Below are 15,462 nucleotides of genomic sequence, written 5' to 3'. Positions count from 1 at the left end.
ATTATACTTTTCCACTGATTGTCCCACTCCTGATTTTGGCTCACAAATACTGAGGTACAAAACTCACCAAATAGTCAATTTGTGCTTTTGGCTTTAACAGCTTGACCTATTGCATATGTTTGTGGCATTATCAGACAATAAATATCCGATAAATGCAGGTATCCCCATTGGGAACAGGACCTTGTTGCGCTCCGCTGGGAATGGAGTTGCTGCATATGTTCTGCTCTCTCCATTCATTTATTTGAGGAGATTCAAAAATTGGCAAGTAAAGCTTTACCATTAGATAATTGGTAATAACCCTCTTAATAGATATTGCTCAGTCTCAGGTCCCTTTCACACGTCAGTGAAAACACGGACGTTTTTCACTGACGTATTAAATGTACGTATGTCCCTCTGTGTGCCGTGATTTTGGCACTCATGTGATCTCCGTGTGCTATCCATGATAATACACAGAGATCAGGCACTTATTATTACTCACCTGTCCACGCTCCTGCTGTCCGTGGTGCTGATATCTCCTGCTCTCATGTGTCTCTCACCGCTGCAGCTACTTCCAAGTCGACTTTGCAGTCCATAACTGCATCTGCATGAAAATAATTAGCTGGCCTGGCAGCAGGAGACAGCAGTGGCCGGAGATAGCATCACTGGAGAAAGTGAGTTTAAAAAGCTTTTTATTTTAAATATACATATTTTTCTAGTACATGTCACATGGATCACACCATAGTGTGGTCCGTGGAACATCAGTGATGCCAGAGAAAAACGGACTTGTCTCTGTGCAGAACACATGGCCACACGGATACCCGCCAGTGAAAAATCACTAATGTGTGCAATGGTCACCGCTGTCTCATCACTGCTGCTGCATCTGGGTTGGCTGTGCAGTGCATAAATGCATTTGCATGAGAATAATGAGCCGGGTTGGAAGTAGCAGAGAGCAGTGGCCGGAAACAGCAGTGCTGGAGAAGGTGAGTATAAAAAGCTTTTTATTTTCAATGTCGTGTTTTTCTGGTACATGTTTCACGTATCACATGTGGTCCGTGGGACATCAATGATACCAGAAATAAATAGACATGTCTCCATGCGAAAAGCAAAGACATGCGTGTACGCCACATGGTGACAGGGCCAGTGAAAAATCACTGATGTGTGCGCAGACCCCTTGATTTTAATGGGTCTGCATATGTCCGTGATTCTGGTACATGAAAAAACAGTAACATACATACCAGAATCACAGACATGTGAAAGAGGCACGGTGGCTCAGTGGTTAGCACTGCAACCTTGCAGTGCTGGGATCCTGGGTTTGAATCCCACCAAGGACACCATCTGCAAGGAGTTTGTATGTTGTCCACGTGTTTGCGTGGGTTTCCTCCCACACTCCAAAAACATACAGATAGGGAATTTAGATTTTGAGCCCCTGATGTATATAAAGCACTGCAGAATATGTTAGCACTATATAAAAATAAATATTTTTTTTTATTTTACTCTGGATTACTACTGCAAGAATATAGATTCTGCTCGATAGACTTGTGTCTGTTTTCAACTTTAGTATGTTACTATAAATTAATTAGATTCCTATGCTTGGAGGTTACATTACCAGATGGCTAAGTTTTGAGCTAATTAAATATGTTAGATATAAGTCATATTTTTAAAGTATTGTAGCTACACTATACTATGCTGTACTGTTTCCATGACAAATAGTACAAAAAAAAACCCCCAATCAGTAATAAGTAGATATTTTTCCTAAGGAACATCAAACTGTATGTACAAGAGATACTTTAGCCCATGGACATTTTAGCTCAAATAAATGCTAGCCAACGACCAAGCACTTAATTGTTTCCAGATTGTAAGTGAGGTAAGGGTCACGTCACCCTTTTTTTTCCTGAAAATAATAGGAAAAATGGAAGGAAGATAGAATATTTGATGAACCTTTCAGTTGTAGGAGAGGGGAGATGGTGGAATAATCCGGCAATGGACAGTAGGCTTCTTCTTCTCTATGGCACCCACTTAGTGAGATATAGAGACACTGTAAAAATAGTTGCATTGCTTCTCATTCTCCTGATACAAATTCCAGTTTCTTTACCTCTAAATTTTTTATGGATAGCTATCAAAAAACGGATAGAGACGAAATAGCGGAATAGTGCCTGTGATACGACTTCATAAAGTCTCCTCCTTGTCGTTGAATGTTAATTCGCAATTTACCATAACATATGATTCAGAAGCGATTTACCGTATTTCTTATTTCTGCAAAGCTCTTGATGTTTCATAGCAATCTTAGTGCTGTTTGATGAGCAATCGCTGAACAATGAGGTTCTGACGTGTGTATAAATTCTGTCGAAATAAGAAACTATATAAAATGTACATCTCTTTATTTTATCTTTATTCTCAAGAAAAATATTCTTCACAATGTTCAATGAGCACTGTCATCTCTGATGAAAAGACATATCCAATTGCAAAGGAATTGCTGGTATAGGAAATAGAAGAAATGCTTGTCGGGAAAAAAAAGCTATTGCCATAATTATGGCGCAAGAAAAAAATACTATCACCCCAAACGAAATGTATAATTAGACCATGACTGCAGATGACTATAGAACAAGCTACTCAATATAGGAGGATGTTTATTAAAGGGAAAATAAAGTGCGATATTAACATCTGTTTGTACTTTGTTTCTTGGAACCTTAGGGGAAAATGAGCTCCAGCTTATTCTGTGCATAGTGTAATTTGTTAAGTGTGGTGTTTTCTCCAAATGGCGTACTAAAAGAGCTGTACCAAAAGGGGGCCATTGATTAAACCCAAGGATGCAGAATATATGTAGCAAAATACATGTTCTGATTACTGTACTGACTGATAATGTAAGACTTGAACCTCCAATTTGACATTAATCAAATGTGGTTAAATATATAAATTTCTTCTAAGCAAAGGTTATGACAAAGATACTGTGTTGGCAAGAAAGTAATGTATAGTAGAATCGGATGATATGCTACTTCATAGGAGTAATGGCAGAACCAAAAAATAAGTTTTGCACCCAATTTCCAAATTCCACCTGACCGCTTACTCTCTTTCTATTATTAATTTCCAATCCTCTTCTGAAAATCTCATCATTTTTCCATGGTTCCATTTTTTAGTTTACCATCCAAATAGACTATATTTTCCATACTTAAAAACACTTCCCAAATCTCTCTTAGTCTTCTCTAGCTAATACACAACTTTCGTATTCTCTTACAAACATCCTAAATAGCAATAATTTACTCTAAATTTTTAGTTATCCAATTTTTCACTTGCCTATCTACAGTCCAGATTTCACCTGAAAAATTCTACAGAAAATTCCCACACTAATGTTAGAAATCAACACAAATCCTCTAACCCTTGTTTTTTCATGTCTATCCTTAATTTTACTCATTTCCTTAGGATTTTATTTTACTTACATAGCAACATCATATTTCTCAGTATTTTACAGATATCGCTGTCCCCATTTGGGCTCATAATTAATGATGAGTGCGTATACTTAGAACTCGATCAAGCTTTGGGTTGCTCAGGTACTCGTGGAGCTCGGCTGAGTATTGTGGGTGCCCGGATGTTTCATCTGTGAAACAACGACCATAACACACAGGCTTCCATCACTGTATGATTTCTGCAGGCACCCCAGGGAGAGCCATTTGCAGTCTCTGAATGTTTCTCACTAGGGGTAAAGCAACATTTTTGGATGTAGTGTGTCAAAAGATAAAAAAATATCTTTTGACTTATGGCTGTATGTGGGCGGAGAGTAGAACTGCCCAATAATTGACTTTCATTATACTCAATACTCAAGATCAGCCCTTTCGGAGTATTTAATTTGCTCAACTTGAGGACCAAGCACCTCAGCATTTTACTGCTTGCCCATTTCTACTGATAATCTACTTTTCTATCAGTATATATTTCATGTGTAGGAAGAAACCCAAACTAACACATTAGAGCAAACTAAACTCCATGCAGATGTTGTCTTTGTTGGAATTTGAAATCAAGACCCTCAACACAATGGAACTAATGATTGAGCCACCATGCTGCCCATCCAATAAAATCCACTGTGAAAATCTGCTGTGGAAATCCACAGGCATGCTTTGTCAAATCTGCAGTGTTGGTAAATTTTTTAGGTTCTCTCTGCAACATTTCTGGAGCAAACTATGCATGAAATCCCAGATGATAAGACGGTATTGAAATGAGATACACAAAAGGGTATGCAAATGGAGAACTTTACCTCTTTACCTCAGTTCTGTTGGGTTACGTCAAGGCTTTGTCTCTTTGGATTCATTTCCTGCTTAATTTATGAGTTTAGTTTTGATGAGTTCTAGATACCATAATGGGATAGATTTACTATAAAAAATGCTTCTCAACAATATTGAGAAATTTGGCTGCAAATTGTTCCATCTAGTTCTGGACCTATTTACAATGTATTTACAATAATGCTTGGATCTAACTTGAAAAGGAGTATGGATTAGTTGGAAAGGTGGAGAAAATTGTGCCTCAAATGCACCAAAATGCAAGACCAAAAAAATTCAGGTTGTCATGTCTCAGCACTGTCGGGAAATTGCACAGGACTAGAGAATTACCCCCTTAATTTTAATCAAAGATAAGATCAGAGCGCTTCACACAAACTCCTGTTTTTATGCTTAACGAGCAATGTTCTCTTTTCCAATTGTATGTTGCCACTTCTGTCATTATTACTTGTGCAATATTATTGTGGCTCTAATTGTGTTTTAACTCCATACTGTATTTTAATATTCAATCAAAGTGTCATAGTGCTTATATTAGAATGATAATGAATAAAAAATACACACAAAAAATAATGATTAAAGCATAATCTGCCCTATGTCTATTCTTCGTGGATCTAATGACAAATATAAAATCAAACTTTTCTCAATTTTATTATGAAACAGTTTCCAGTTTCTTGATCCATTTTATTGAATGTAAAAATATCTTATTATGAGGTACATGAATTCTTTCTTGATGTAGTGAAGCCATCCTCAGCTCAACCTGAACGAATGCCATGTTACTACAAGAATCAATTCCCTAGTAATTAATTAAACCATTCCCAATTGGGTTTACAATGAAACATCTTAATCTATCATATGACTATATTCCCCATCAATACAGGGACGCATCTCTGTTTATCTTCCAAGGAACTATTCCCACTTGTTGTTTGGACCTATTTCTAATGTTTACTCAAGTCAAAAACCTAGAATATATAGATACACTGCCATGTATATAGATTAGTAGCTGGTTTATATCAGCATAAATCAACTTTGTATTACCTTTAGTGATAAGCGAGCACTACAATGCTCAAGTGCTCGTTATTCCAAACAAGCAGTTCAGACGCTTCGACGGGCTCGATCCGAGTAACGAGTATAATGAAAGTCAACAGGAAACTCAATCATTTTTCCAAAAGATCTCCCATAAAAATGATCTAGTTTCCCCATGACTACCATTATACCCGGTATTCGTTTCGAGCCTGTCCAAGTGTCCGACCTGTTCATTTACTGTAAGGAGAAGCCAAGCATGGTAGTGCTCGCTCATCAATAATTCTCTTACTTATTTTTAAGCATGTGAATTGTTCTCACCCAGCTACTCAAAAGTTATTCTCTACATAAAAAGTAGTGACCCTAATTGGAACTGCTCATGAACCTTAGGCATAAGAGGCTACAGTGATGGTATACTGCTAGGATATTCTGTCACTTCATAGTCAATGGCTATCTGATATCTGAGATGCAAACTGATAACGTGAAGAAAGAAATACAAATAGAGACCATTGACCAAGAACCTGCAAAAACACTAGTGGATGCCCTCATCCTATCGCCTCGACTACTGCAACTGTAACCTCCTGCTCCCTGGCCTCCCTTCTAGCACTTCCACATCTGTCCAAACTCTCCTAAACTCTGCTCTCTGGCTAATCCACCTGTCAGCCTGCTATTCCCTCTCATCTCTGCCAATCTCTTTACTGACTTAACATTGCCCAATGATTCCATTTCAAAACACTAACCATAACATACAAAGCCATCAACAAACTGTCTCCTCCATACATCTATGACCTAGTCTCCTGGTACTTACCTGTACACAATCAACGATCTTCACAAGATATCCTTCTCTCCTCTTTTCTCATCTTTCCACAATCGTATACAAGATTTCTCCTGGGCCTGCCCCATACTCTGAAACTCTCTGCCTCAACATATCAGACTCTCAGCTACCGTGGAAACACTAACCATAACATACAAAGCCATCCACAAACTGTCTCCTCCATATATCTGTGACTTAGTCTCCCTGTATTTACATGTATGCAATCAACGATCTTCACAAGATCTCCTTCCCTCCTCTCCTCTTATCGCATCTTCCCACAACCGCATACAAGATTTCTCCCATCCCTGCCCCATACTCTGAAACTCTCTGCCCCAACATATCAGGTTCTCACCTACCGTGGAACCTGAAGACCATCCTCTTCTGACAAGCGTACAACCTGCAGTAATTCTCAGGTCACTATACCACTGCATGACCCAGTCTACTCTCACCTACTGTATCTTCACCCATCCCCAGTAGACTGAGCCCTTTAGGGCAGGGTCCTCTTTCCTCCTGTACCAGTCTATGACTTGTAATGTTTCTGATTATTGTACTTCTCTACATATGCCATTTTTCACATGTAAAGCACCATGGAATAAATGGAGCTATAATAATAAATAATAATATAGAAAAAGATTTATTTGGAGTCTTAGCTGCATGGTCTTCCGCAAACAATAAAATATATCTCTATATATTACAGATGTGTGGATGAAGCAAAATAAAAAGCTAACTGTTCACATAGATTTTGCCAGTAAATTCGATTCATAGAAAAGTTATTCTCCGCAAACTGAATCTCTCATATAATGCAATGGGTTCTCTGCAGGCCCCAAAGCATAATAAACATAAGATGTAAAAAGTACATATTATCACTTTACTGCTCACAACTCTGGCCCCTGTGATATTCACTGTCGCACGTATAGTCCTCGCCTCATCTTATTACTGCCACGAGCACAGAATCCCTGGTCCTCCACATGCCAGGCAAGGACTTTGATGTTGCCCGGGAGGGTTTTGCGCAGGCTCTCATCGCATGACATCGCGATGGACTGGATAAGTGATGGTGAAGAGTGGAGGGGCCATAGAGGTGAATGGTAAGGGGAGTATAATTTTGTTTAACCTTTTGATGGCTCCTTATGGTTTAGATATATGTTGCTTAGCCATATAGGAAGTGAATTTCAAAAAGTCAGCATGATGATGAATGCAGATTTCTGTAAGACTCAATTCCATTTAAATATATTTGCTAATCTCTACTATCTATCAATTAATCATTTTTTAGTTAAACCTAAAATGTTTAAAAATTTTCTTCACTTTTTTGGGGGGAGAGATAAAAAATCTAGGGTGTTTATTGGCTACGCTGGATATCCATGTAGTCATATCATGTAGATCCCTTCGAGTTAAGGCCCCATTACACGGATTCTGTGACGCACATCCGGCATCGTTAGCGACGTCGTGGTGTGTGACACCAACAAACGTCCGTTAATGATGGAAAATACTCACCAAATCGTCCATCGTTGACACGTCGTTCGTTTTCAAAAAATCGTTGATTGTTGATGACGCAGGTTGTTCGTTGTTCCCGAGGCAGCACACATCGCTACGTTTGACACCTCGGGAATGGCGAACTGCAGCTTACCTGCGGCCGCTGGCAATGAGGAAGGAAGGAGGTGAGCGGGATGTTACGGCCGCTCATCTCCGCCCCTCCGCTTCTATTGGGCGGCTGCTTAGAGACACCGCTGTGATGCCGCATGAACCGCCCCCTGAGAAAGGAGGCGGTTCACTGGCAACAGCAACGTCGCTAGGCATGTAAATCTGTGTGATGGCTCCTAACGATTTTGTGTGCCACGGGCAGTGATTTGCCCGTGACACACAAACGACAGGGGCGGGTGCCTTCACCAGCGATATCGCTGCGTGTAAAGCCCCCTGTAGTTCCATTAAACTCTAACTTTTTGTTTACTATCTGGTATACATAAAAGGTGGTTTGACACTATATGGACCCCATATAAGAAAATATAGGTTCCCTACTATGGTGATACTTCACACTGAGTAAATAGTTACTGATATCTAGATTTCATTCAGAAGTCAGAGATTTTTCTTGAATGCCAAACAATGGACCGATTGCAAATATTCTATTACCCATTAAAATGCTAAACACAGGCAACCCACGGATTACACACGGATATCATTTGTGTGCTGTTCATGATTTTCATGGACCCATAGTTTTGAATGAGTGTTTTTGATCTCTGACTGGGTTCAGATATAGAAATGATGCTATGATCTTTTGGCGGATACACAGTCAGCAAAAAAATATGGACATGTGAACTGCACCATAGAATTTAATAGGTGTGTGTCAGCCGTGAAAAACACAGATGGAACATGTGCATGTTTCTTGAACAACTGAATGAGGTATTACTTCTTGAGTCCTACTAGAACTGAATTTTTCAGACTATAAGATGCACCTAGGTTTGGACAACAGAAAATAGGAAAAAAATATTAATATTAAAGCTACCCTAATGATATAAAGATATAGAGGGGGTAATGTGGGGGTTATGTTGGTTGCCTTTGGTTGTGCTCCTTACTTGGTGCTCCAGGGTAGAAGAGGGGGTAATAAGTTATTCAAAAGTGGTAGAAGTATAGTAGGAGAGTTGTACAAAAATATAAAGGGCATTATTTACTTTCCCCAACAGTGACATAAAAAAGTCCCAATACAGTTTACATTGGTTCTCTTGTACCAAAGTTCATAAAGAGCACAAGTCCATCCATTATGGAATCAGCTATGTGCCTGGTGCCTTACATGTGTAATGTCTTTCCTTTATGCCCCTAAGGGTTCGCTCACACAAGCATATGACGAGTGCAATGCGAGTAAATCTCGCATTGCACTCAGACCAATGTTATGCAATGAGGGAGAGCAGATGATCAGCTTTTTTCTCCTTCAGATTCTGGATGAAGGAAAAGTTGCAGCATTCTGCGATTGTCAGCGAGAGATGTATCACTCGCACGCATACAAGTCTATGGGTGTGAGTGAAACATTGGACTGCAAGTAGATGACATCCAAGTGCAGTGCGATATGCAGACAGACTGACAATGGAGGAGATGGAGAGATTAATCACTCCCTCTCTTCCACAGCTGTGATCCGATCGCAGGATCGGATCACAGTTGCATGACACTCGACTCATGCTGGCTGCACAGCTGGAACCAAGGGCCATTAGCATATCGCATCTGATGCCATAAAATTGTGTAAATCCAGCCTTAAACTCATTATACATAATTTAGCTGGCTGTACATTTTAGTAGAAGTTATTTTAAATTTACAAACTATAAAAGGACTCCTATTGTAGATTTGATATGAAGTTGTGTTATACTCATTTTCTGTGCTCTTCATGACCAAACACAAATGTGGGCACACAAGGAGAGCATCACAGTTATGGTGCTCAGACCGCATAACAGGTGGAAATGAAGGAGATCAGCCTTTATCTGGGAGACTGTGACTCTTCTCTTAAGTGTAAATCAACTTATTCTCTAATTGTGAGTCTTATTATTTTTCAGCCTGTGCACCAAAGATCCATTCAGTCAACCCTCCTGTGCACCAAAGACCCATTCAGTTAAGCCTATCAAGCTGTGCTCAGTCTCTCCTGCTCTGCATTAATTACACAGATCTCGAGAGAACTAGGAAGCTGCTTAGTGGTCTCAGTGATTATGAATGCTCCATGCTGTGATTTAAGGAAGCATTCAGGGATGTCCGTCACTGTTGACCTTACTGACTGCAGACTATAAAACATACATATATTTTAGCAAGATGTTATCTAGATAAGCGTGTCTTATAGTCAGAAAAATACATTAAATATTTTCGAGCCTACATTCTACATTGTCTATTTTTACTAGGTTGACCCCACAAGCTGAATACAGGTGAGTGCAGACAATTTAATTGAGGTTTAATATGTTTTGCAGACATTTTTTTATTGCCATGTACAGTCAGGAAATGCTATTTATTTTAAAAACATTAAGCTATAAAAGCGGATAAATATTTAATAAAAATACATATAAATTTGATATATTGAACTGGAAGGAAGCGCAGATGAACATAAGAATTGTAGAAATGGAGTAGGTTTTTTATCTTCTATTTTTTTGCTTTTTTGGTATTTATACACCATATTTAATATGTGGAAATAGCCATCCAAGGGCAGATTTTGCATACCTATGATTAGACCAACCAAACTTCAATGAATAACTAAAGCGAGAAGGGCAATTTATGCAAATGGAACCCTGCTTTCCACATTTTTGTGTTTTTTTTCTGTCTTTTCCTTAAAAAAAAGTTTAATCAGACAGCGTATTTCAAAAACAATAGGAGTATATAGCGCTACATAGAGGTTCCGTATATTGTAAAGCTTACGACTCCATAATGATGAACCTTAGGGACTCTACGTGAGACTATAAAAGCTTCATTCGCAGTTTTATTTTTACTTATAGAATCCCCAGCTAAGCACGCAATCCAAAGACACACACAAAAAAATCCATATCTATAATACAAACACACTTACAGTCTTTGAACCTGATAAGACACCTAACAGTGGAAGCACAATAGTTGTGATTGATGCAGAACAAGTAAGGAAAAAATAGAAATTTAGCTTAAAAATAACACCACATTTATTAAGGTTTCGAGGAAATTGTAGCCAGTAAAGCAGGTTTATTTCTATCAGTTTTATTTCAAATGTAACTTGTTGCCTATGCCTCTGTCTCGAGCTCCTCCTTACTCCTTTTCCCTCCCATCTCCATAGACTTTTATAAACAGAAATTGTCATCTCATTCCCCACTGATCTGAAAATCTGTCTTCACTGAAGACAAATTTTACCCATGAATTCGGAGTGAAAGATCGCTCAAAGAGGAAGAAAAAAATTGATTTCTCTAATAAGAAATATTACAAAAGTGTATGAACAGCACTGGTATCATTGATTTAAGGGGGGAAAAAAATATAAAAAGGTAGTTAATATATAAGTCCGGGCCATGGAAAGGTCCATTGTCTACAGCCGGATCAGAAAATGTTACATATAGAAATTTTTGTTCCAACTCTAAAACCATTCCGACTCAACAACTTATGTGTTGCATTAATGTGGCCTCCACTCAGTCACCCACACTAAGGCCTCTTTCACACATCCTTGTCTCCGGTACGTGTTTGGTCCTTTTCCCCACGTACCGGAGACACAGGCACACTTAGACCCATTAAAATCAATGGGTCTGCGCTCACATGCGTGTTCTGCCATGGACCGTGATTATGTGTGGAGCATACGTGTGCCCGTGTGCTCCACACATCAACCTGTCCATTTTTCTCCGGCATCACGCGTGTCACACGGAACACAAACGGACCACACGGAAGTGTTCCATGTGACACGCGCCGGAGAAAACACACGTGTTTGAGAAAATGAAAAAAAAACCTTTACTCATCTTCTCCAGCCCTCCTGTCTCTGCCACTGCTGTCACTTGCTTCCGACCACCGCTCATTATGCTCATTGAATATTCACTTCACTGCGGCCAGAAGCTGCAGCAGTGGGGAGTCGGCAGGACCGGAGACCGAAGATCAGCACCATGGACAGCAATGCCAGGGACAGGTGAGCAGAAAGTTCCCGTTCTCCATGTGTTATCACGGATAACTCACGGAGAACACACTTAAGCCATAAACAGAGCTCACTGAGGGCAAAACGCACCTCTGACACGTCCGTGAAAAACATGCCTGGTTTTTCACGAATGTGTGAAAGAGGCCTAAGAAGTATTGACGGTCTCTCATGAGACTATTTTGGCCAACTTGAAAGGGTAGGGATATGGCCGCAATTGTGAGTTTGTAGATTTTTTTGGGGAGCAAAGGAGAATTTGGAAAACCTTGCAAGAGTTTAAATTAATTTATCCATTGTCATAGCATTTTGGGTCATATTTCTTATGACTTTTTCTTGTCTCCGGTATAATGGAGGCATTGTCCTTCCTGGAAAGCAGGAAATGGGCCCATTGATCAAATATTTTTGGCCCATCCAACTGAAGTGAATTAAAAATCTGCCAAATAGTTTAATTGATAGAATAAAAAAAAAATGGTTCCTATTATTTTAAGAAATGAGACAAACATCTAAATTGCAAAATTATATTCGTGAACATACCCTTACACAGACTGAGTGGATATAGGGACCATGGAAGGGTCATATAGAAATCTGGTTAATAATCCCTGTGGGCAATTTAATGGAGGCTATTAGTCGGTGATACATCTTCTAACACAAGCACATCTTAGATAAGGTTAATAGGAAAATACTTCATAAAATAATGTCTTTAAAAAAAAAAAACTAATAAAAACAGTTGCATTTTTAACTCAATTCAATCTATAAACTAAAAAAAAGGCAAATAAATTAGCACAGAAATGAAAAAGAATCCAACTCGCTAGTGATGTCTCAATGACGCTGTGCTGCTTAATTCCATCTTGGACGCACAGATGGGCCATAATCATCCCAGTGCATTGCTTAACATATGTGTCAACTGACCCTGAAAGCCAGACAGTGTTTTTACATAGGGTGCACTACTCCAGTCTTCCCCTTTGTCGTGACAGTGTGTCAGTGAGTGAATGATAGAGTGTATCAGTGATTAGGCGACTGTCACTGGAGGAGTGATTGAGAGCTCCATATACTGCATTAGATATGCTCAGCGAGCAGGCGATTACAGTGATCAGGTTATAGATAGTGATTAGTGCACGCAAAAAAAAGTGCAACATGAAACACAAATATTCAAAAACATCATATATATTTATATATATATATATATATATATATATATATACACATATATACACATACATATATATATATATATATTTATATATATATATGTACAGATATATATACACACACACGTTTTATATATATATATGCAGTGTATACATAAATATATATATATATATATATATATATATATATATATATATATATATATATATATATATATATATATATATATATATACACATATTTTTTTCCCGGATTGGTGAGCATATCAGTGAAAGTTCTCTTAATCCACTCCCTTTCTGAAAGCTCACCATGTACAACTCAATGCAGTTAGATCCCCTTTGGCAATGAAGCTCAGTAGAAATAACTAAAAACTCTAATACCACTCATCCTCGGTCTTGGAACAAATCCAACTATGTGGTGCTTGTTAATCCAATCTGTTTTTTTTAAAGCACAACTCCCCCTCCCCCCACACTTATTGGATTCCTGGGAGTTGTAGTCTCATTTCTACCATGGAGACCCTACGATTGTGCGACTCCCCTGGGGTGTTGGATAAATTATTCATACCATCCAATGCATTTTGGTTATACACTAACAAGTGAACCTGAAACTCTTTGCTTCGGCTTGTAGGGGAGTAAGACAGTGAATATATACATTTCATGCACATACAACTGAATGGCAATGGTCGTAGACAATCACAGAGGAGCATTGGATTGTATGATTGACGTCGTATGATGTTCACTCAGTATATAGACTGTAACCCTATATCTTTCCATAGAATCATTAGGACTTTGATATAATCCAAAGCATAAATTAGATATGGCGGCAAATACTTCTGAATGGGTTCATTATTGTGTCTCACATGTTCCCCATAGTCATATTCACACCCAAATACCTTAATAGCACAAGGTACAGTATTTAGGCTGGCCAGAAGTATATTTAGGCTGGCCAGACTATCTACTTGCACTGACAGGGAATCTGGGGCTTGGGATATGATCAGATACTGTTCTCAGCCATATAACAAGTGTAGTGGAGAAGGTAACACAATAGTAAAAGATGAGGGTGCCCATACCTGACATGCAAACGATGAAATTTGCTTGAAGGAAAAAAAACACCTCCCAAACAATTTCCATTCTATGATTTTCATACCACCTGCATCACTCAGAGGAACGATCAATACAACACTTCCCAACGGTTCAGAAACGGTCCCTCTTTGCCTGAAGGTATTTTCCAAATATGTTTACACATGTCCAAAAAAAAAAAAATCCAGCCAAGATCTTAACTTGATTCCGTTCTCCCCATGAAAGCGAAAAGGTAATAATAAGAAACAACACACAAGGTAATAAAAAGAGAAAAAGCCAGAGTAGAAACAAATCAAGGTAATCTCCAGAGCCAGATCTTCTAGAGAGATAGGCGGTAAAATACAGCTAAATTACTAGTTGACCAGCCAGATCATTCTCCATGTAGTCATTCCCCAAGGATGGACATTAAGCTTTTAGTTTATCCATACAATGTAGTTCCAAGGGACATCCTGGAATAGTTTTATTCTTCCTGCAGCAAAAAAAAGAGAAATAAAATAGATGGGAGATAATTTGCAAGGCAAATAGAAAAAGAATATAACAGGAGCAGCAGTGTGATGCTATGTGACTGACTGCTGCAGATAGGATTGAATGCTTTTTCATTTCTGAAGCCTGTCTCTCCGCGGCTGGCCGGCAGGGGGCGCTCGAATACCACTTACTGTTATCACATAGGAAGCAAGTGCAGCTTATGGTCCATCCTAAAGAATTCAGGTGCTCGCCCATTACTCCCCATACTATATACATAGCACTACAGTGGATTACAGACCTGCATGCAAATAATTACTACATTACCCTGAGCAGACAGAAAAAGCCATGAGAAGGGGATCTCAGGGTCTAGTATAACAAGGACTACTTTTATCAGCCTCCTCTCCCAGGACTATAGGGTAGTTAGGAGCTGTGCCCCTGCACAGTGGGAGATCCTGTCAGTGTCATGCCCTGCTGTAATGCCCAGATCTGCTGGATACAATGAAAGGAACAGAACTTACCACAGCTCCTAGGTGCTGACTCACCTTATGCCCACACTACCAGGGTCCTCTGCTGGTGGGCTGTTGGTGTGGCTGGAGGATGGAAGGGCAGTGTGCTCCACATTCTCACATCAGCACACCGAGGAGATGAACAGGACTGGCATCACATTGGGAGGGTGCGCTGCCGTCTGCTGCCGCCAGGGGGCGCCGCGGTCACTGCTGGAGGAGTTCTAATTGGAGCAGCGCAAACCTCAGTCCAGTGCTGTTATCCACTGCTAGACACTAGTGAGGGTCTGCCGGCAGCCTAGGACAGTGCTGTGCTCAGGATCGGGGCAGCATCCACTGCTAGGGATAGTGAGGGTCTGGTGGCAGCTAGACCAGGACACTGCTGTGTACAGGAGAGGGGCAGCATCCACTGCTAGGGATAGTGAGGGTCTGGTGGCAGCTAGACCAGGACACTGCTGTGTACAGGAGAGGGGCAGCATCCACTGTTACCGATAGTGAGGGTCTGGTGGCAGCTAGACCAGGACACTGCTGTGTACAGGAGAGGGGCAGCATCCACTGTTACCGATAGTGAGGGTCTGGTGGCAGCTAGACCAGGACA

The 15,462-nt window shown here is 39.7% G+C and overlaps 1 protein-coding gene across 3 annotated transcripts in view; it reads right to left on the bottom strand.

The window, feature by feature from the left end:
• The window catches only part of CA10 (carbonic anhydrase 10), a 441,792-nt gene extending 426,584 nt beyond the window's left edge, over window positions 1–15,208 (bottom strand). The window contains exons 1-2 of one of the 3 annotated variants that reach the window (XM_075349527.1): window positions 14,880–15,208; window positions 13,887–14,365 (exon numbers count right to left, since the gene is read on the bottom strand). In XM_075349527.1, coding sequence (XP_075205642.1) covers window positions 13,887–13,947 — 61 coding nt within the window. In that variant the 5' untranslated portion in view covers window positions 13,948–14,365; window positions 14,880–15,208. Of the gene's footprint in view, window positions 1–13,886; window positions 14,470–14,879 lie in introns of those variants that run through there. The other 2 variants (XM_075349528.1, XM_075349526.1) reach the window with 2 other exon arrangements.
• Window positions 15,209–15,462: the final 254 nt, after the last annotated feature.

The sequence above is a fragment of the Anomaloglossus baeobatrachus genome, chromosome 5 (genome assembly GCF_048569485.1).
Source record: "Anomaloglossus baeobatrachus isolate aAnoBae1 chromosome 5, aAnoBae1.hap1, whole genome shotgun sequence".
In the NCBI taxonomy this organism is placed as follows: Eukaryota; Metazoa; Chordata; class Amphibia; order Anura; family Aromobatidae; genus Anomaloglossus; species Anomaloglossus baeobatrachus.
The sequence above is the reverse complement of the archived record's forward strand: the minus strand, read 5'-3'. Positions and strand labels throughout refer to the sequence as shown.